Below are 20,974 nucleotides of genomic sequence, written 5' to 3' on the forward strand. Positions count from 1 at the left end.
ATTTTTTAATTTGATTTCAAAGTTCCTTTGTAGCACTACTACACTGTAAGAGGCAGGGGGTAAAATCCACAGTCCTCATTTTGGGTAAAAATGCAAACTGTTGTTCAGCTGAAGCAGTTGCTGTGAGTCAAATCAAGTCCATATTGTCATGGTTTTTATTAGCATGTGTCCCTGTGGTGGCTTAGCAGGGAAACACTGTCAATAAGTAAATTTTGTGGGGGAAAAAAAGATTCTAAATTTGGAAAAAAAAACAAAACAAACACTCAGCTCAGACAGCTGGAGTCTCACATTAGCTTTGGCTCAACAGAAAGCATTTTTGCACAGATGAGGACATTTCCTACTGTTTAGTGGCACAACAAGGGGATCTCCTCACAGCCAGTAGCCTGTCGAGAGGAGAAATGATTGCAGTGATCAATAACTCTTTCAACGAGTATGCAAGTATTATATTATACTTGAAAAAAACCTTAACCTACGCCTTAAAGGCTAAGTCTGGTGATATTCTACATTTTTGTTATTGTCAATATTTGGCGTTTTCCCTACGGCTCTCAGATTTTTGAACAACTGTTATTCAAACGAGTGAAAAGCTGCACTGGATGCATGTAGTCCAGGTAGGTGTGTGTGCGTGTGTGTGTGTTAGTTATCCATTGATTATCTTCTGAGAGATGGCTCCTGGCAGTGTGTAGAACAGCAGGGCGAGGAACAGCACTGTGATGAGCAGGACCAGGGCGATGATGATGTACTTCTTGTAGCTTCGCCACACCAGGTGGAAGAAACACTTGAATGGGTTGACAAACCACGAGAAGGAGGTGTCTGGACGGCTGGGGAGGGAGACAGTGACCTTTAAAAATCCTGTACCTGTCGGGTTCTACTTCAGACATGACATTGTCTTCTTATCGAACTGCTGCTGCTACAAATACAAATCATTTAACAAACCTACCCAAATGTCAGAGTATTCATTTAAAAGTCAAAATAACTTTGCATTTGTTTCAAGAGAATACTTACTTTGGTTTCGGAAGCGGCTCCGGCTCCTTGCGGGCTCGCCCAACGGGATTTTTCTCCGCCTCCTCGGCCGTCACAAGATGGAACTCCGCCTCCACTTTCCCCTGATGGATGCAGAGCACATGGCACACCTGTCAGTGCTGAGTCTGTCTGTGTCACTTGATTTGTACAGTCAGTGGTGGAATGTAATAAAGTATTTGTACTTCGTTACTGTACTTAAGTATTTCTTTACGTATCTGTACTTAAGTAAAAATAATAATGCATACTTTTGATTTAACTCCATTACATTTTGCAGCAGTTATCTGTACTTTATACTCCACTACATTTCTACAATTGATGCCGTTACTCGTTACATGTTATGAACGTAATTTCATCAAAATCTTGCATGAAAAGAAATAAACTGGTTGCGTTGAGGCGTTGTTTGCCATTGCCAACCAATCAGGTGTCTCTGTTACCTCCACTGATGGCAGAGCGCGCATTAGCAGCACGAGCTAGTGGACTGGCCTGATTCCGGCGATAAAACGGATACGGTGGTGGTGAAGGAGACGCGCCTCCCCTGCCTCTGCGACCGTGGCTGTGGTGCCCCTGAGCAAGGCACCGATTCACCCCAGCTCCCCGGACGCCTCACTACGCAGCCCCCTGCCCCAGCGTCTCTAGTGCATGTGCATGCTTGTGTGTGTGTTTCGTGCACTTGGTGCGGGTAAAATGCAGAGAGTCATATCAATAAAGTAAAAAAAATAAAAATAAAAAAGTGGCACAGGCGTGAGTACTTTTACTTTAAAAAATACTTTAAAGTAAATTTAAAAGTAAGTACTTAGTACTTCCACTTTCACTTGAGTATATTTTTTGCGGGATATTTGTACTTTTACTTAAGTACTAAGCTTCAGTACTTCCTCCACCACTGTGTACAGTGTGTGTGTGTGTGTGCACCGTCAGCTCTCCGGATTTGCTGAAGGGCCACCAGCCTCTCGCTCTCTTCTGCTGGTAGATGGAGATTCTCTCGGTCCCGTCCGTCAACATGTCCACCTTACATGCCTTGGCCGTTTTTGCCCCCCGAGGGAAACCATGGAGGTCTAATTCCACAGTGCCTACAAGCGAGTGCACACAAACACACACACAATCAGTCTAATGTACAAACACAGATACACATGGAGAAGCAGTGGCACACGCTCACCTAAGAAGTCGTCGGAGGACAGCGTCTCGAAGTCCCAGACCTGCAGGATGAGGATGGCGGGAAGCTTCTGCTCTGTTTTATCCAGAGAGAAAATGCTCTCTCTCTTCTTCACCACTACTACCTGTGAGCGAGAGAGAGAGGAGAGTATAAACATCCTTTATCTTCTAGAGCAGTGATCATCAACTGGCGGCCCGCGGGCTACGTCCGGCCCGCCACAGTTTTCCATCTGGACCCTCAGCACATGATCAAAATCAGAAAACAGAGTTCAAACATGAATATAGCTATTGATATGACCCAGAAACTACTGAGATTGAGCCAATTTAGCAGGAGTGACAACCTTTAATCCTCTGTATAGACATTCACATCTGCTAATCAGCGAGGAGTTCGAGCAGCTTCGCCTGCTGCGCCCGTTCACAGCCGACGGCTGTACAACACTAAAACAAAAACAAATCTTCCTTTTAAACTGAAGTGTTGTTTGTGACTTATTCTGTCTACATTTAAGAATGGAGACAAATTGGCAGTTCTCTTCTCTTCTCTTCCACACGACGAATCGTTTTCAAATCATCAAACTTTTTTTTTCACAAGCTGTTGTTTACGTTTTTTTCTTCAACTTCAAGTAACCTATCAAAGTTTTCAGTCGAAAAAGAAAAAAAACAAGAAAAGATATTTAACCCCGAAGAAATTAAATAAAAATAATAATAAAAACGACAGTTGCCAGAAGCGTCGCTCCGTAGCAAATACGACAACAAGAAGCCCGTGATCAAACGATAAATCCGAAAATAAAACAGCGAGGCTCCAATACTCCATACCCACTCTGGGTGTATGGGAGAAATTGCATTAGGCCTCGGACACCAACGTCTTGACGCCGGGCTTGACAGCTGTCAGGCTTACGCTCAAACAGTCCTCCAAAGCCTGGTTCCACAGGCGGTTCCTCTCACGTGTTTTAATAAAGTTCATCTTTGAAAGCGTAGTTCTGCAGATTTAAGTGTGCCGCAGTCTTGGGGACATGCCAGGTGTCAGCACCACGGAGAGCAGCCCCCAAGTCACTGGCGGCCTGGAGATCAACAAGCTCACTTTGAACAGAGGCCTCGCAGTCCCACATCATTACCGATGTGGGACTGCATTAGCAGAAAAATCTCCACCTGGGCTGATAGTGACAGGGTCACGAACAAACCTAATAACATCCCTGGAGATGGGAAAAGTCATCAAATGTGGTGGAGAAGTTCTCCCTCAGCTGTGTGACGGATTTCTGCATCCTCTCAGTGACGTGGCTGCGACCCGCCGCCCGCCGCGCGTTAAAATGCAGCAGCCTCCCAGACATCGATAACGACCTGAGCTGCTAGGGACTGTGGACCGTACTAACTTGGGCGCAGCAGGTTTGAATCTGTCAGTACCTTCTCAGCAGGCAGGTAGTTGAAGGGGAAGACGAAGCGCCAGTTGAAGTTTCCTTCTCCCGTCAGAGAGTTGTAGTGGACGTCGGTCTCCTGTCGGTCGTCCTCTAAACCTTTCAGCCAGCTACAGAGAGAAAGAGAGAAAGAGAGAGAGAGAGAGAGAGAAAGTAGCTATGTTAAATAGAGATATTTTTCAGTTACAGCATATGGAAATAATTGTGCGCAGGCTTACAGGTTGCATGTTGTGGTACGTGGTTATGATGTATATTTTCACGCCACATTATGTATTAATATCGTTCCTTTAATGTACCAACAGTAATTTAGGCCATGACAAATATGGCAGTGACTAATTTATTTGCTTCAGAGGTATATAATGATATATATAATGATTTTTCAGGCAGATGCCACATTTCCATGAAAAGATGCCTTCAATTTAGTTATCAGCTGTAACCATATGTGCTGAGCAGGAAGTCTTACAGTTGAAAAATAAACTTGCTGGTTCTCTCTGGTGGACAAACTGATAAAATGTCAACGCTCAGGGGCGGGCTGGGGCCGGAATTCAGCCCTGGAGCTTGGTTTGGAGAGGCCTTTTATCCGGTCGCACGACGGACGCAAGTGGAACTGTGATTTTAACATGAATACTATATTTGTAATATTAAATCTATCTAATGATATACAGTCAGTAGTGTACTAAAGTAGTGTACTAAAGTAAGCTACATATGCTCACACATACTGTGCATACTCAAACACTATATTTATTTAAAAATTAAAACTACTGTGTGTGTGTGCGCGCGCGGAGAACAAAGACAATAAGACTGGCAGAACTCTGTTCAATTTCTGATATATTTGGTAGCATGAAAACATGGAAAAGAACATGCTTTGTGTGTTGCTTGCATGTGGTTTTGGTCAAATAAAAGCAATTAAGTGTGTGTGTGTGTGTGTGTGTGTGTGTGTGTGTGTGTGTGTGTGTGTGCGTGCGTGCGCGCGTGTGTGCGTGCGTGTGTCTGTCTTCTTTTTTAATACCCCGCTCGTCTTTCTTGTTTTCTTTTGACAGTTTGATGACTGACTGACTGACTGAGCGGCTGAGCCAATCACATTTCAGTAGGAACAGGGATCAGCTCAAATTAGGAGGGGCCGCTCGTACCCACCCCACCCCCGCCCCCTTAATATGCAAAATATTAGTTTGACCCAGTCCAGCGGTGCGGAATCATCCCAGTCTAACGTTACGTTCCACTCTGTGCCACCTGTGGCTGCTCTGTGCTGCGGTACACTGATGCTGCATTTTATGGGGTAAAAAAAACGTTCCGACAAAAAAACAGACCGGCCGTTCGGGAAACCTCCCGAACCTCCCGATGGCCAGCCCGCCCCCGGTCAACGCTGCTTCTCAAAACCTAAAACATGTTGGAACTGCTGCCGTGCAATTTCTGGTTGCTTCTCAGCCAACACATACGTCAATACTGATGTATCTGTGATCAGATAATACCTGTTTAACAAAGAGGGAGCTTGTTATTACCCTTTGACGTAGATATCACTGGACTGTTGACCGGTCAGGAAGTTACTGTCCTCTAGAATCACATCCTCTGTGTTCCAGATGATGATACGCAGCTCGTACCTGAGCACACACACATTTAGGTTTTAGTTTTCCTTCTCAGAAAAAAAAGAAATTGTCTTATCAACAGAGACAGCTCTCACCCTTTTGGTTTTCGAGGTGAAATGTCCACTGGAGGTCCAGGATGAGGCAAGTCCATGGGAAACATGTCGACCCACATCTGTACCTGACCCTACACAGACAGACAGACAGACATTTGTTGAGAATTTTATTCTGAAGGAATTAGGCTGAAAGTCATTGCTGTCGCTGCTAGTGGAAAACCCACAATGCTTAAAGGCACATACAGGTTCAAGCCTGATATAAATTATGTTTGGGTGAGCTGATGTCATAGCGTACCTGGTCAATGCCGGGCCGAGCTTTGTTAAACAGGGTTCTGGTTTCGATGTGTTCTGGTACCAGCTTACATCCCACAACTGGAATCTCAGCCCAGCGGTGCAGGATCTTCAGAGACAAGTGCTCATAGGACTCCACTGGCTCGTCTGGGACATGTGCACACAACATTATCACTGAAGTAAAATGAAGATTTAAAAAGGAGCCTGCTGTCGTCTGCACCATGTAGGCTCAGGAGTGTGGTTTAAATCTTAAAGAACAACAGAACTTTCAAACACTGGCCAAATATTTCAAGGGATCTAAATATTCTGATGAAAGAAAATGAAAGTTTTCATTTTATTTTCCTCAGAACATCAGTAAGTTCAAAAGTGAGCTTCAAAATACAGCAGCACCACTTCTGGGAACATGTGAACAACATGTCAGTGTTTGATAATTAACTCCTTGTTATGTCCTTGATATGAAATACAGATGTGTATACAGATGTGTTACGTCCCAATAACAGGAGGCACAAATATGACCCTCGATCACTGCTCATTGATTCATATGAAGACAGAGAGGAAGCTACAGTTGTAAAATGTAAATGACAGCTTAAACAACTTACTGAAGACCTCTACCACTTCAGATGTAGACAACCCATATCTCATACCAAGGGCAAGTCTGTGCAGCGTACCTTCATGCATGAAGACTGTTTTGCCGGTGAAGACTTTGTCCCCCACAGTGATACGTCCTGGTCTGAAATGAGGACCGTCCAGACTGTTCTCTCTGCACAGCTTAGACAGCAGCTCTGATGGCTTCAGACAGTCTCTCCAGGCATTATAACCCTCACTGACAGACAGAAGGGAAGAGCAGGCACAGAAGCTCATTTTCGTGTTGTCATTATACAACTTATAAAGTTTGAAGAAAAGCTTTGGATAAGTTTCTCCAAACGCGACAGTCTTTTCTCCTTTAATTGACATTGTTCAGATGAAAAACGGCACCAAATAAGAGCAGAATGATCCTAACGTGTAAAAATAACTCAAAATCAGGCTGAGGGAAAGCAAACGGCCACACGTACAGACTGTACTCAGTCGGGAGTCCACAGGTGGCTCTGTGTCGGCTGTAGAATCGGTTCTCCAGGTCGATGCGAGTCTCTCCTATCAGGTCGTCCCCTCCCACCAAGTCAAAGTCATAGATCAGCACCGACAGCAGGGACTCCTGAGGAAATGTTACCTGCATCTCAAAAGACCTGGAAGAAGGAGAGCCAGTGTGAGAGGTTCTGATTCAGAAACATGGGGCTCAGCTGTTTTAGTCAACCAGTTATTTACCTTCCAAACACAGGGTTTAGCTGTTTGGGAATGTAGTTGTCTCTGTCTCTGATTTCATTTTTGCCAAGACGAACAACAATGTATGGGTCTGCTTTCCCATCCTGGTCGGCTGGGTGCAGGTTAGATGCCTGGGGAGAGAGAACATTTATAAAATCACACTAAGAAAACGTCTGAAACCTCTAAGACTGAACAACATTTAAAAACAAGGTCCAGAACAGAGCAGGACTCACAGAGACTATGTAAACCCGTATGAGGACTTGGACCGGGCTGTTGGGAGGGATTCCTCTGCTGACTCTAAAGAGCCCCGTGTCCGCAACTTCATCCCAGTCCTCTGCCTCTTCCTCAGTGAGCTTATACAGGCAGAATCGCCCCTGAGGAGAAGCAGAAGCACGAAGAAGACAGAGGAAGATGTGTCAGTGGTTCTCAGGACACAGTAGCACCTACAGAGGACAATCAACCTTATTGTCTCACCTTAAATTTGCCAACGAACCTCTCCTCAGCTCCCCCGTCTTCCTCATTGGCCTTCCCTCTGAACAGCTCGTATGTGTTCACCCAGTCATCAAATGGCCCAAACTCTGCCTCCAGCTCCTTGTTGAACAGCTGCAGAAAGCAGGAAGTTAACAGCATCGCTCCACTAAACTTCTTATATCTGTTTATCAGACATAGATCAATACCAAAATACAATGCTTGATAAAAAAAAAAAATAGGGGTTAAATTATGCACATGTACAGATTTGTTTTTTTTGTTTTTTTTAAATCTGATACATACATGAGATAGTTTGCAAAAAATCAAATAAATACTGGGTTTGTTAAAATTTCATTATGAACATCTAGTGTGATAATAGTTTCTTCTGTGATCTGATTGGATGGGCAGTGTTTGCAAACTTCCAAACACAGGGTTTAGCAGGGTTTAGTACCTTTAGTGTGGCTAATTTAGTAGGTACACCAAGATGTGGGTCCACGGCTCCTTTTCCTTTCTGCTTTTTCCTCTTGTCTCCATCTGAGGACGTGCTGACTGATGGAACAAACGAGACACGTTTTCAGCTGAAACACTGACACAAAGCACAGCAGCGTGGATGTGAAGGAACGGTTAAAAATGTATTTGCATTGTGATGACGCAGTGACTCAGTCAGTTTTTTACTAACATAAGAAACTCCATGCTCCAAAGTGTCACACAAGTGATGTCTCCGATTTAAACCAAGTTCCCCTCATCTCCAACAGAAGAATGAAAAAAAAAATCCCTGCTAGCTCATCCAAGTACCCTCTTTCATTTGTTCCCATTTTATGCTTTGCTCTTAGGAGGCATTGTCAGAAATCTTTCACCTTCTGGTAAAGTGGCAACCACGACTTTGTAACAGCGGCAGCTGTGGGGCAGATCATGCAGTGACCGAACCAAACAGCAAGTGTATAAAACAGAGCAACATCCTAATTAAGCCAAAAACAGAGCTGCCTACGTCTGTGTACAGGGCTGATCCACAGAAACCAAAAAGTTTCAATCAGGCCAAACAGAAAATTTCCTCCAAGCAAGTTAAAACAGGTTAACAGAGGCTTATGCAAGCTTTAAAACGCTGCATTTCCCTTAATCACACAACTTTTTCAGTCTTTGTCCTTACCCAAAGAGTCTATTCCATCGCTGAGCAAGCTGTGGTACGGCAGAGCTGCAATACACAACAATGTGTGTGTGGGTAAGGGGCAAAGTGCTGGGTAACCCTTTGCAAGACTAAAAGACAAAAGAAACGCAGCTAAATCTTTGTTTTGTTTTTTTGTGGTTGGCAGATAAGTTTGCATTACAGCCATCATCTGGTTGAGAGTGAGTCTGGCACAACCTGATTACTCTACTGACTCATCCGTTTACACTGCCATCTGTTCCCTCCTTACTTTGAGCTACACCTGGGCTGTTCAAGTTCCCTTCTGGTTTACTGGCCAAAAAAAAAAAACATCCCAGTGTGGCACATTTTGTGTTTGAATAGGGAAAAGGGGCATCCATGAAAAGGCAGCCACAGGGCTAAAGGGGCAAGACATTGGTTTAAAAGATGAACAAATGAAGTCCATCTTCATCATGTGTTTTGACACATAATGACAGCATCACTCACACCCCAGGGAGGCATGATGTCTCATGAGAGGGGTTCCTACCTTTTTCAAAGACCTGGGGGAAAAGGGAGCTGTCCTTCTGTTTGGCCTGGAACACAAACATACGTGCAAATTATCACATTTTAATTATATATTTCAGAGTTTCTGCAAGAAAACTCGTCAATCGGAGCTACCTGTTTCTCCACAGACGCGTAGTATTTGGACCACCAGTCGATGACGCACTCTGCTGATTCATCAGCGATGGTCCGCCTCCTCCGCTTGGTGGAACGACCACGAGTGCTCTTAGCGCTGCTCTCCTGGATTTAACCCAGAGAAACATGCAAATAGTTAGAGTTAGACAGTGGTCTGTGAGAGTCCACTGTTGTTCCATGTACACATGCAGTGACTTTCACCTTCTTCTTCCTGGGTTCTTGCATTGGGGTGGGCGGGGCTGGAGGCGGGACATCATCCTCCATGGTGATAAGGAAATCCTGATTTGTTAGAGCTACATTGGAACTGGTCTCTCCGGAATACTGCGACAGTCCTGTTGGACAAGAGACAAAGACAAAGCATGAAACGGGGCAAGACAAAGACTAACGTGAGTCTGTGGCTCTTGTGTTGTGTGGCAGCTGCTGTCGGCGTTGCTGACCACACACACACAAATACACACTGTCATTACCCTCAGTGCTTTGTGGCTCTGGTGGCAGTGCAGGTCCAGGGGTACATGTGACTTTGGGCGGTTTGTGTGTCTGCATGGGAGCAGGCAGGGGTGGAGGTGGAATGTACTTGAAGGCCTTGAGGTTGTTGATGATGTGGTTTCCGACCAGCGTGCTGCGACCGAAGGCCCGCCAATCAACAACCGTGATACTGAGAGGAGGATGGAGGTGTTCGTTCTCTGGCAACTCCTACAGGACAATGCACAGTGTTCTCCATGAGTTATCCAGGGACGCCAAGGACATTACATATTACACTGCATGTATGACAAAGTATGTGGACACCTGAACATTACACCCATATGTGATTGTTGAACATCTCATTCCAAACCATGGGTATTAATTTGTTGCTATAACAGCCTCCACACTTCACAAGATTTTGTGGCCAAAACTGTGGCCACAAAGTCACTTTTATCTATCATTGTAGGCAGGTGGTGTCCACATACTTTTGGCTTACTGATAGTAGAATGTGTTGAATTCAGGAAGTTTTGTCAAGGTGCACGTTATAAACATTGTATTGGTCTTACCAGCTCAATGGCATCAACCAGCATGGTGAAGTTTGGGTTGGCCTTGTACTTCTGAATGACAGAGGAGCGCAACGTTTTGCCTGCACACTCTATAAAGACCTTGAGAGCGAGAGAAAGAGTTAATTATTTAATCTGTTGAGTGTTTCACCTTCTGTTTTTTCATAATCTCTGTCTTTTCAGTCTTATCCCAACTGTACTTTTGTTAAAAAGGGATATATCACGTTAAAATATGCACCGTCACAGAAACCGAACCCTAAAGTCGGACAGAGCTTGTTCAAATCTCTCGTGTTTGTGTACCTGTGGCCGATCAACAGACAGGAACTGAACCTTCTTTAGCTCCCGCAGACCCCAGAATAACACCTGGTGAGTATAAAAAGACTAATGTCAGCCTCATCTTTTACACAAGACCATAAACATTGTTATCCCACATATGCAGGTGACCAAACCTCCAGCCTGTAGGTGCTGAGAACCGGTCTGATGTTGGCAGGAACCGTGTAGATGCCTCCTTCCTGTTCCTCTAACGGTGGCAGATCGTGATCTCCTGACTCTGAGATCTGCACAGTCAGCGCAATGATAATTCTTCACGATCAGTACTTCATTCTGAGTTCTTCATTATTGTTTCATTGTGTTGTTATCATAATGGAAACTGATTGATTATGCAGCAGAAAAACTATGTGACTGACCTGCAGCAGTTCAAATGCAGCCAGCAGGTCTCCTCCTGCCTGGCTGCCGCAGTGCAGCGGGCTGTATTGCAGGGTTGGAGGTATGTAGGGGTCAGATGATAACCGCACCTCGGGCACTGCTACCGTGGCTCCCAGATACTCTGCCTTCCCCTATAAATGGCAGGTTACAGGGTGAGATCAGAGAGAGGAGGTCATGTGTTCAACTCAGAGCAGCCAGATGATCGACAGCTGTGATTAAACCAGTACCAGCGCGTCGTCGTCGTACACCTCGATGAGGATGCGTGGCGGCTCCTGCTTGATGTGCTGCAGATCTCCGCTCAGCACCAGGTGGCTCATCTGCAAACACTGATTCCATGTAGGACTGAGAGTCTGACTGATGATCTGACAACAGAACACACACACACACACAACATAAAGACACACATAAACAAATCAGATGTGACACAGGTGGAAACCACAAATCAAAGATTCATTCATTCATTCATTCATACTGTTTCACACTGTTCCTTAGCTCAGTGGCCACATCACCACTCAGATGCACTTCAGTGTGGATGTACAGCAAGTGAACGTACATGTGCCGAACACTGCTAACACACACACACACACACACACTTACATTGGTGGTTTGGCTGTGTGAAAGGAAGGTGACGCGAGCGAAAGGATCAGACAGGCCGGAGTTGTCGGCGGCGATCAGACCGCGAGCCTGATACATGTGGCACCTCAGCTGGAAATGATGCTTCTCTGGAGACACACATACACGCGACATTGGAGGTCTGGAGTGATTTTAAAGGGCGCATTCACCGAAATCATAAAGAAAACAATGTAGTTCTCCAAAACTGGTTTCTAGTATAACTAAATGTTCTGTTATGTAATTGTGATGTTCCAGATTTGACCGAAACCTTTGCTGTAAATTGTACAGAACTTAGAAATGATTTTGACAACATCTTCTTTCAGTGTCTGATTTCTGAAGCCAAAAAACTGTACATTTCAAAGAACGTCACCACAGAGAAAAGGGGGATTTTAATAATCAGTTTCATTCTCACCTTTGTGGCTCAGGTATGTTGGAGGGCTGCTGGCATCAGAGCCCCTTGTGGCTGGACTGAATCCAGCAGGCAGGTCATCCAGCATGTGGCTGGACTCTGAACAGGTTCCGAACCACAGATACACATCCAGCTTTGCTTGGACTGACAAGCCTGCAACACGCTTCCCTGGAGGCTGCAACACACAGACACACACACACACACACACACACATACTGTATCTGTTCTTCTCTCTCAGCCTTCCTCTGCTCAGAAATAATTTAGTTCTAAGTCGTGTGTTTATGTGTTCACCTTCAGAAACAGCGTTATTATCTTGCCACAGTGGATTCCTCTGGCTTCCTCCCTGCTGGAGAACAGCAGGTCTCTGGCTCGGACCCGAGCGTACGCAACGCGCTTGTTATTGCTTAGCATCCACACAAACACGTCTGGTACTGTGTGCTGGGGCTGTACAAGGACGTACAAGGCAAATAAAGAAAACAGCAATGTCTTACACACAAATTGATGTACATGAAACACACACACACACAAGGTGAGTCCTGTACCTCCTCCACGAGAAAGCGTAGTCTCTGTGTGAGTTTTGTTGCGTCCTGCAGCATTTCTTTCACACCACCAGCTTTCCTCTTCCTCTCTCCCAAGGAATAGGCCTCTCCGATCATACTCTCCTGCAACGCGCGCACACACACACACACACACACACACACCCACACCCACACACACACACACACACACACACACACACACACACACACACATACAGCTGTGATGCCTGATTCCTGGACCCAGACTGAGCAGAATCTTTTACATTTAAATAAATGTTTGCAGTGTGTGTCTGTGTGTTCGTGTGTATCTCAGGTTTTCCCACCAGCTCCTGTGTACACATGGTGAGGCGTTTCTTATCCAGCTGTGTCAGGTAACTGGACTTTAGCTCTGCTTTCAACTTGGCCTCTGCTGCTGCTATGAAACTCCTGTAGGAAAAAACACACATTTAACACACACACGTGAAAGATGAAGCTTAATGAATCCAGAGCGACCATGGGGAGGTTTGCCCTGTCTCTACGGAACAGGAAGCCGTTGTTCAGTCATTAACAGTCGCAGTGATTGTGTTAATGGATTTGTGTCCTCACTATCAACAACATCGGCAAAAACAGAAGCTGTCAATACCTGGCATCCATACAGAATTCTTTAAGGACGATTTTCAGCTCATGCTCCGCCCCAGGATCTGACCTCTTGTGTAGCTCTGTCGCACTGGCCACACCCTCCTCCTAAAAGAAAAGAAGAGAAATATTTTCTTTTACTGGGACGGCTGTGGAAACTGTCCTTAGGGTTATCAGGCAGGTTTTTGAGAGCCAGATCCTTCACAAACTGTTTCATAAATCCACGCTGCTGTAGGAGATACTGTAGTTTGGATTAATTGTGGATTTTCACTATTTCAGCTACATTAGGTGAGTCACTGTACTGTTTTAAATTCCTGCACACATTGTGTAGATGCACAGATCGATAGTTTGGTCAAATTATACCAGTGACGTCGTTTGTATCTGCTGACGTATCTGAAAAAAAAACACAAGAGAGATGTTTTCACACCCTCTCTAGCCAATCAGTGGATTTTTCAAATTTCTATAGTGGAGCCAGAGCAGAGTGAAAATATGAAAATAGCATGTCATGATATTTATAGTGTGTGTGTTTTTGTGCACATACAAACAGAACAGCGATATTCTCCAGCATATTGGAGTTGTAGAGTCTGTAGGTTCTGTCCTCCCAGTGACTCAGCACACTGATACACGGCCTCTGCTTCTCCAGGGGCAGATACATGCAGTACCTAAATGTACACACACACAAGTATACACACAATGAACTGGGGGATTTCAAGAAACACCGTACTGCAGTGTAATGTGAGCTAGAAAACACGTCTGTTCACAGAAACTGAAAGACACTTTGACTGTATCACTGACCATCCAGCTACAAGCTGAGGGAAAATAAAGACTAAAAACCTTCTGTTCCTTTCTTATTAGATTCAACAACATTAAATATCATCTCATCTCTTTTCTTAAATGTTGATGTGACTAAACCTGCTTCCTTCGACAATGAGTGGTTTTTCTGGAGGCGTGGTGGACTTAGAGCTCAAGGCGGTGTCCTGAGGGTCTCTGGGTAAGAGGGGGGAAGACGGGGAGGTTGAAGGGGAGCTCAGAGGGGAGGAGCCGAATATGTCACTGCTGTCTGGGATGTCCAGCACTCTTCTCCTGCGAGGGACAGCAGGACTGACACTCATACTGGGCTGGCCTGCAGACTCTAAGGAATTTCCGTAGTTACCTGAGAGAACAGATGAGGGTTTCTTCAGGTGTCACCAGCCATATAAATACAAAACGTTAAATCTGTTTTTGATATGTGACTATTGTATTGTATTACATTATTTCACGTGTGATACGTTTCTACTAAAAAAAAAAAAAAAACACTTTTTTGGCGACTCACCCATGGAGAACTCGAAGCTGATTGGTCTGTCTCCAATCTTTCTGTCAATCATGGTGGCTTCAAACAATGCGCCAAACAGCAGGAAGCTCTCCTTGTCGGCATTCAGCTGGACACAGGAACATCACCATTTATTCATTTACCTAGTCTCCCAGTCTTCTCCATAGCAAAGACTCATGGGTACTGTAGTATTTCTAGCTGTTTGCTGTACCACAAAGGTGTGGGTCAGAAACTTATTTGAAACATGTATAACAACGAGTGTGATCTAAGCATATAGTAAAAGTTTACTCCACTGTGTTTCTCTCTTACCCCCGGAGGAGACTCCACAGGCAGGACCTCTGCTCCCACAGCTTTTCCTTTGTCGTCATCAGCAGCTCCTCCTGCTGCTCCTCCCGCTCCTCCTCCTCCTGCAGCTGTCTTACCATCCTTCCCTCCGCCTTTTCCTGCTTTAGCGTCCTTCAAGGGCTTGACCATTCGGCTGAGTTTGGACTCTGAGCCTGTCCCTCCTGACAGGATCTCCACTGCCAGCTCCATGTAGACCCGCCCTCTGACACCAGCAAGATTTGGACAGACGTTTTTGTTAGTAAGTTATTTGCTAATTATTAATCTATGCATTTTTTGTTACGATGAACATTTTTGGGTAATTATCATCTTTTAAAATCAACCTGTATGACACGCCCTCTCCGATGCCCTCATTAAGTTCCACGGTGTCATCACCCAGTGAAAAGTTTCGGGCAGAGCCGTACAGGTTGATCCAAGCTGGGCCAAAAGTTGGTAAAAACCCTGGAGAAAGAGAGAAAGAGGGAATAAGATGAAGAGGGAATATGAGGAATAAACAGCAATCGCCACAAGACATTCGCAACCATATGATTCCTGTCTAACCTCACTTCCCACTTCTATGTAATTCTCTTCTCCCTAAACTCTTTCCTCTCACCTTCTATTCCTTCATTACTTTCTTCTCTGTTCCCATCCTTCCCCGCCATCTCTCCTTACCTCTGTCACCATCCTGTTCGTTGGAGATGCGTTTCAGGTCTAAGTAATGGGTTCCTATGGCAACATCACTCATGCTTCCCTCATCCCAGACCTGTGAGGAGAGAGAACCCAGAATAATGTGACATTTCTACCGTGTATAATGTAGAGTGAGTATATATTGAAATATGATGTATTTTTTAAGTTTAAATGAGTCAGCCCCGCCCCTCCCACATAATAACGTTCAGACCTGGATCTTCAGTCTCTGACAGAGAGGGGGGAACATCTCTGTGAAGACAATCTGTTCGTTCCACACCGGGTCTGCTGTGGACTTCTGAGTGGATGTGCGACCCTGAGAGGTGAGGTAAGGAGATATGAAGACAATCTAGACTCACCCAAAACAGCTTACACTGAATTCCAAAGCATACAATCCTCTCAAGAGACAGCACCAGTGGACCTGGCTGTTAGAGGCAGTTTTAGAGCTAATATTAAAAAAAAAAATCATCATACAATAGTTGATAGTTAACTCACCACTTGTTTGAAGAAGCTGACCACTACATAAGGGTCTATAAGTGCGGTGTTGTCTCCTATGAAGGCCTTGGTGACGTTGGCCATGATGCTGGAGTTGTTGCGGGGAAGGCCTTCAGCTCGATACACCTTCACACAGAATCGAGCCCAGGGTCGTTCAGAGGGAAAACCCTCTGGTATCAGCAGATTCCTGAGGAGAAGATCATCACAGCAACACACAAATATATTATATCCCAGTCAAAACTGATGAATAAAGCCTTTTAACTACCAGCTCTACCAGTACCACCCCAAGACAAAGCTAACTATAGCAAGATTACACGTTTAAATCCCCATAGATAAATGTTCAGATAAAGTGGGGACAATCCAAAACAACATTTAGGAAAAAAAAAATTGGTGTCATACTTGTCTATCTGCTCTTCAGCATCACTTGCTTTTGGACCTGGTTGCATGGCATCTCCCTTTGCTGAGACGCTGATGTCACACTTGACATAACCTTTGACCCCCGTGCTAATGTCACCTGGATTGGTCAGCATGGCCCACTTATTGACAAACTGGTGACCTGAGGGAGCAAGAAAGAGACAGGGCTGTAATCAAGCCATCACCGAAAACTGAACTTAGTGGCCGCAAACGTGGACATGGTCGGCAGCAAGCTGTTACCTGGCTGACTGTAGACTGTCCACACATCCAGCTTAAAGGAGCCGATACAGAAACTCCTCAGCATCTTAGAGTGCATCACCTGGAGAGAAACAGAGGCACAATGATAGATCACAACCTTGAAACTAATAGGGCACTCAAAAATCCAATGACCCAAAGATCAAAGGTTCAGCAACCACACAAACACAATGGAAACACAGACAGAAAACACACAACATGCCTGAGCACAAGCTAAAACAAGGATAAAGTTTTTTATTCCAAAAATCTGAAGAACCAATCAACGACATCTATTTATGAACCACTCATCTGACCTGTATACTCACCGTTAGCTTGATAACTTTGTCGAAGAAGACGTCTTTGTGGGCAAAGAAGTCAAACACGAAATACTAATGGAAAGAAGAGAGGAGGATGACAGTCAGCAAACTCACACATACACAGACAGTAAGACAGTTCGTTAGGTCATCTTAATTTATTCTGACCTCATTGTAAAAGGGAGCGTTGGTTCCTTCTTTGACTGTTGTCTGTTTCTTCTCATCACCAATCTCAATCACCACACTGGGGTCAATGTTTTCCCCCACCAGCTGTCGGGCCTCTGTGATGTTAATGGCAATCTATGAGACAGACAAAAAAAAATGTGACAAGGATTTTATCAAGATTTAGTTGTAATTAGGCCTAAAAAAGACTCCACATATTACTGACACGTCTCATACTGCAGAGCAGTGCATTGTTATTGTTAGTTATTTTGTGCATAATTTTCCTCCATATAAAATATTTTATATTAATTTTAGATAATTCAAAGTTTATATTTTTCTTTCTTGATTATTACACTTAGTACTACACATTCCCTAGAGAACTGCTGATGTACATTTAATCTTGCAGTTAAAACAATATAAAACCCAAATATGAACCATTACTGTGTGCACTGTTGTTATGTTACCTGGAAGCTCTGTGGTTTTCCTTCACTGTCCTGGATGCGAGTTTTGAGTTTAGACCTGAGGAAGTTATCATAAATAACAGTTTATTAGTGAGCTGCTGTAAATACACAATAAACTGTCAAGTGCTGATTTATACTTTTAATACTGTATACAATTGTTGTTTAGTGTGCAAAAATATTTCCAACCTCTTATTGTTTGGTTTTATTCTGGATCGGACTGCAGAGGTTCCTGATTGATTCTCAGGGTTTTCTCCTTCCAGCAGAGGAGACTCTTCAGAAAGCACCTCTGCCTCATTGTCTGCAGACATAAACACAAAAATACACACACACACACACACACATGCACTGACTTTATTTTGCATGTTAGAGAAATGAAGTCAATAAAACCCGATAGAAATAATCTCAAAGACCCATCTAACTAAACCTACTGTGTGAGATTGTGTGCAGAAAATGTTCAAACCACAGAAGAAAGCGACCATCTTAAAACCAGATGTTTATGAGCACACTGTTTAAACACAGACAGTTACATCCTGTGATGAATGATGTTTTGTGTTTTCCTGGAAAACCTGAATTACTCATAATGATTGTGACTGTATACACACTGTCCAGTATTCAACATGTGACTGTTTGACAAGGGTTAGTCTCACGCACAGTGATATAACAGGGATAATTACTCTACTGTACACTGTAAATACAGCTACGAATGTGAGAGTGTGTGTGTGTATTTGTTTTCCAGGCCTTACCCATGGCTCCCTTGTTTGCCAGGACCAGGTCTGTGTTGACTTTCTTCTTCTTCTTCATTTTCAGGCCAAACATCATCTTGGCCTTTCTGCTCACAGAAGAGTACGACTTTCACTTAATCGCGTCTTATTTTCAACAATCATCTGTTACAAATGACATATGTAACCACAATGCAGCCGGTAAGTATTAGTAGAGTTGCATACAAGGATGACTTAGCTTTAAATGTGTTTGCGGGTTTATACATCCAAACTGGGTCAGTACCCTGGGCTCAGTCAACATGAATATCACTTGCTGACGACCAGACTAAAGCCAACCTCCCTAAGGTGAAAGCAGCTGCAGTTCAGACCTTGTAGTTTGTTACCTGAGAAGATATCAAGTGTCTTCTGATGTCGGTGGGTCAGAGGCCGACTTAGGCCTAATATTTAGCACAACGATTCTTTGTTTGTTTTCATTTTCCAATTCAATTTCACAATACAGCTCACAACTTTTTATTGTCAGCGTTCAAGGCAGCAGACAGTGCCATTTACCTCATTTTACAGGAGATCAGAAACTACATTTCTAATGCTTCTATCATTTGTGTTGAATTTGCTTTTCCCTGAATTCTGTTTTGTGCCCTGCTTCTCATTTAAATGTAAATAAAACAAAAAGTTGTATGTACATGTATATACAGGATGACAGCACGTCTTAAAGGGGAAGAAAAAAGGCAACAGTGGAAAACATCGTGACTTCATAAAAAGTCTGTCTCTTCCTGGAAGTGGAAATAATTTAAATAATTCTGATTAATTGCAAACCAAGAAGCAGTCTCAGAACAGAGCGGCTGAACAGTTAGGTTTCTTCATCTTCTTTGATTTGTTTCTTCATCTTCTTTGATTTGTTCATGCTCAAAGATGGATAAACTATCATGTTATGTCACTGGCATGAAAATGTGTGAACACAAACACCAGCTTTGCTGATGGAGCTGAATTGTAATCAGTTTTTATACCACAAACAATTTACATATAATACAGCAGTGATAATGTTCTTTTAAGGACCAATGGAATCTCACTGCTACCAGATTAAGTGCCCATCATACTGACTTTAGTCCTCGGTTCTTTTTTTTTTTTGCTTAGCTTAACTAACATGACCTACACGAGTAAGACACCAAGCTGAGTTAGATGTCTATGTGTGTATATAACATTTTTTTGCCGGTAAACTGAAAACAGGAAAAAATACACTTTTAACTGAAATCTTATGTGTAAATGCTAAGATTGCTAAATGTAACACAGGTATCATTTAAAACTGTCAGTTAGCTGGAATGAAATATTTAAAAAAAAGACAATGCTTTTAACCGAAACTGCTCACCGCCGCTGGGTTGCAGGACTCTCCAAAGGATCCATTCTGCTGAAGTCCAGAGAAGTTTCCTTTTTCTACTAACAGTCACTAGGAAGGTTCAGGACCTTCACTTTACAACAGAAAACGAAGTTCTGCTTCAGTGAATTACATCTGGTTGCTTCTCTGACCAAATCTAAACAGTGCAGCATGCTATCATCACCCACTGTTCTGGATTAGTGGTCCTGGGTAACTTCCTGTGCCAAATTATCTTCTCTGCTCAACCAAATTTGCTGCCTCTTTACAGCCTTTTCTTCTCTAGAAGTGCCCTTATCATTTGACATGACTGTACAGTAAATAAAGACTTATCCAAACATCCTTCAGCTCATTCTAAAGAACAACCTCACTCTCTACACCTGCCTCCTCATGCCCAAATAAATGAACTCGACCCAGTCTCAGCTTTAAATACTGCGCTCGTGGATTAAACCTGACTGTCCAGCTCATCTTCTTCCTCCTTGTTCTAAAGAAAATATTTTAATCCTATCTCTCTCCATGTTTAACTGGCTGTGGTTCCAGTGGCTCAGGTTCTTTAGAATGCTGTGTTGGTTTGTGGTTTAGGTAAAGGGACCTGCCCTCCTTACCCCATTTACGTGTTACTGACATGTTTGAAAAAGCAGTGCACGTCACTGTCTAAAGTCGCCTTCACTGTCAAAGTGTTGTCATGAGAGGAACTGAAGTGTTCATAACTGCATGAAGTATTAAAATATGACTGACTTGTGCAGGCTACAGGGGGATGGAGATGAGAGAGGAAGAGCAGGTCCTGCTCACCCTGCACAGGACAGGATTTCACTGATATCACAGTGAAACCTATTGGCTCAATTTAACAACACAAACCCAACAAAGCAATCTCAGTTTTTGGACCTCAGTTTTTCTAAAGCCATGGTGCATGGCTAGCGCAGTAGGCAATACAAGGGGAAGGCTATGCTGTGTGTGTCGTTGCACATATTTGATTGGCCAGTGTAGTGACAATGACGCTGAATTTGGTTGCAGAAAAAGTTGAACCAGGTTTAAAAAATTGCCAAAGCTTTTGCTGTATCAGCACAGTGGTCTCACTGAAATGAACAAGGAGGATGCATTGATGCATTTTTTTTTACATTTTGTTGTGGTAATCAAACCACATGTGTGAGCACAGTCTGAGACTTAACATTCCTTCAGTTTAGGTTAGAAGATTAAAAAAAAAAAAAAAAAAATGTAAGCATTGCACAGAGCAGGTCTCCTACCTTGGTTTGGGATCCATTCCTGTGGTCAGGACTCAGCGTCACTCATCAGCTCCTGCAGCTGGACACACAGCGCTGCATCCTGTCTGCAGGAGTTGGCTCAGAGTCAGAGTTAGACGTTAAGACAAAGTTTTGAATAACAGCCTGACCGAGTGATTGGTGGCTCAACTGTTTGTTCAGAGGATGAAGTTGTAAAGCAGAGGGAGCATGGGGCTGACCTGCTGAGTTCAAGAGCCAGAGGGTGTCCAAAAATTGCCAACT

The 20,974-nt window shown here is 43.8% G+C and overlaps 1 protein-coding gene across 3 annotated transcripts; it reads right to left on the minus strand.

The window, feature by feature from the left end:
• Positions 1 to 8: 8 nt before the first annotated feature.
• Positions 9 to 20,974, minus strand: fer1l6 (fer-1 like family member 6). 3 transcript variants are annotated; one of them, XM_041057237.1, is made up of 46 exons: positions 20,717 to 20,974; positions 18,131 to 18,216; positions 17,574 to 17,685; positions 17,391 to 17,445; positions 16,933 to 17,064; positions 16,777 to 16,839; positions 16,457 to 16,535; positions 16,202 to 16,358; positions 15,803 to 15,989; positions 15,522 to 15,623; positions 15,296 to 15,386; positions 14,968 to 15,085; positions 14,612 to 14,849; positions 14,306 to 14,411; positions 13,906 to 14,146; positions 13,535 to 13,655; positions 13,001 to 13,101; positions 12,702 to 12,804; positions 12,382 to 12,501; positions 12,131 to 12,283; positions 11,843 to 12,014; positions 11,416 to 11,540; positions 11,046 to 11,180; positions 10,800 to 10,949; positions 10,563 to 10,670; positions 10,414 to 10,476; positions 10,117 to 10,215; positions 9,556 to 9,781; positions 9,290 to 9,420; positions 9,071 to 9,193; positions 8,940 to 8,985; positions 8,420 to 8,464; positions 7,724 to 7,821; positions 7,279 to 7,407; positions 7,038 to 7,178; positions 6,808 to 6,935; positions 6,558 to 6,728; positions 6,174 to 6,328; positions 5,510 to 5,652; positions 5,257 to 5,345; positions 5,078 to 5,176; positions 3,568 to 3,688; positions 2,174 to 2,294; positions 1,930 to 2,087; positions 1,003 to 1,103; positions 9 to 818 (listed from the first exon to the last, which is right to left on the minus strand). In XM_041057237.1, exons 1-46 carry the CDS (start codon positions 20,731 to 20,733, stop codon positions 638 to 640), a joined length of 5,640 nt encoding a protein of 1,879 aa, XP_040913171.1. In that variant the 5' UTR covers positions 20,734 to 20,974; the 3' UTR covers positions 9 to 637. The 3 variants fall into 3 exon arrangements, with proteins under 3 accessions (XP_040913171.1, XP_040913170.1, XP_040913172.1); XM_041057236.1 differs by lacking the exon at positions 20,717 to 20,974 and adding an exon at positions 19,470 to 19,940; XM_041057238.1 differs by lacking the exons at positions 8,420 to 8,464; positions 20,717 to 20,974 and adding an exon at positions 19,470 to 19,939.

The sequence above is a fragment of the Toxotes jaculatrix genome, chromosome 15 (assembly GCF_017976425.1).
Source record: "Toxotes jaculatrix isolate fToxJac2 chromosome 15, fToxJac2.pri, whole genome shotgun sequence".
Taxonomy (NCBI): domain Eukaryota; kingdom Metazoa; phylum Chordata; class Actinopteri; family Toxotidae; genus Toxotes; species Toxotes jaculatrix.

Coding starts and splice junctions, on each gene's coding strand:
- fer1l6 (XM_041057236.1), bottom strand. CDS start 19,504: ATGGATCCTTTGGAGAGTCCTGCAACCCAGCGGCG. Junction 17,686..18,130: donor GGCAAACAAGGGAGCCATGG/GTAAGGCCTGGA, acceptor TTATGTCTGCAG/ACAATGAGGCAGAGGTGCTT. Junction 3,689..5,077: donor AGTGATATCTACGTCAAAGG/GTAATAACAAGC, acceptor TTCTCTCTGTAG/CTGGCTGAAAGGTTTAGAGG.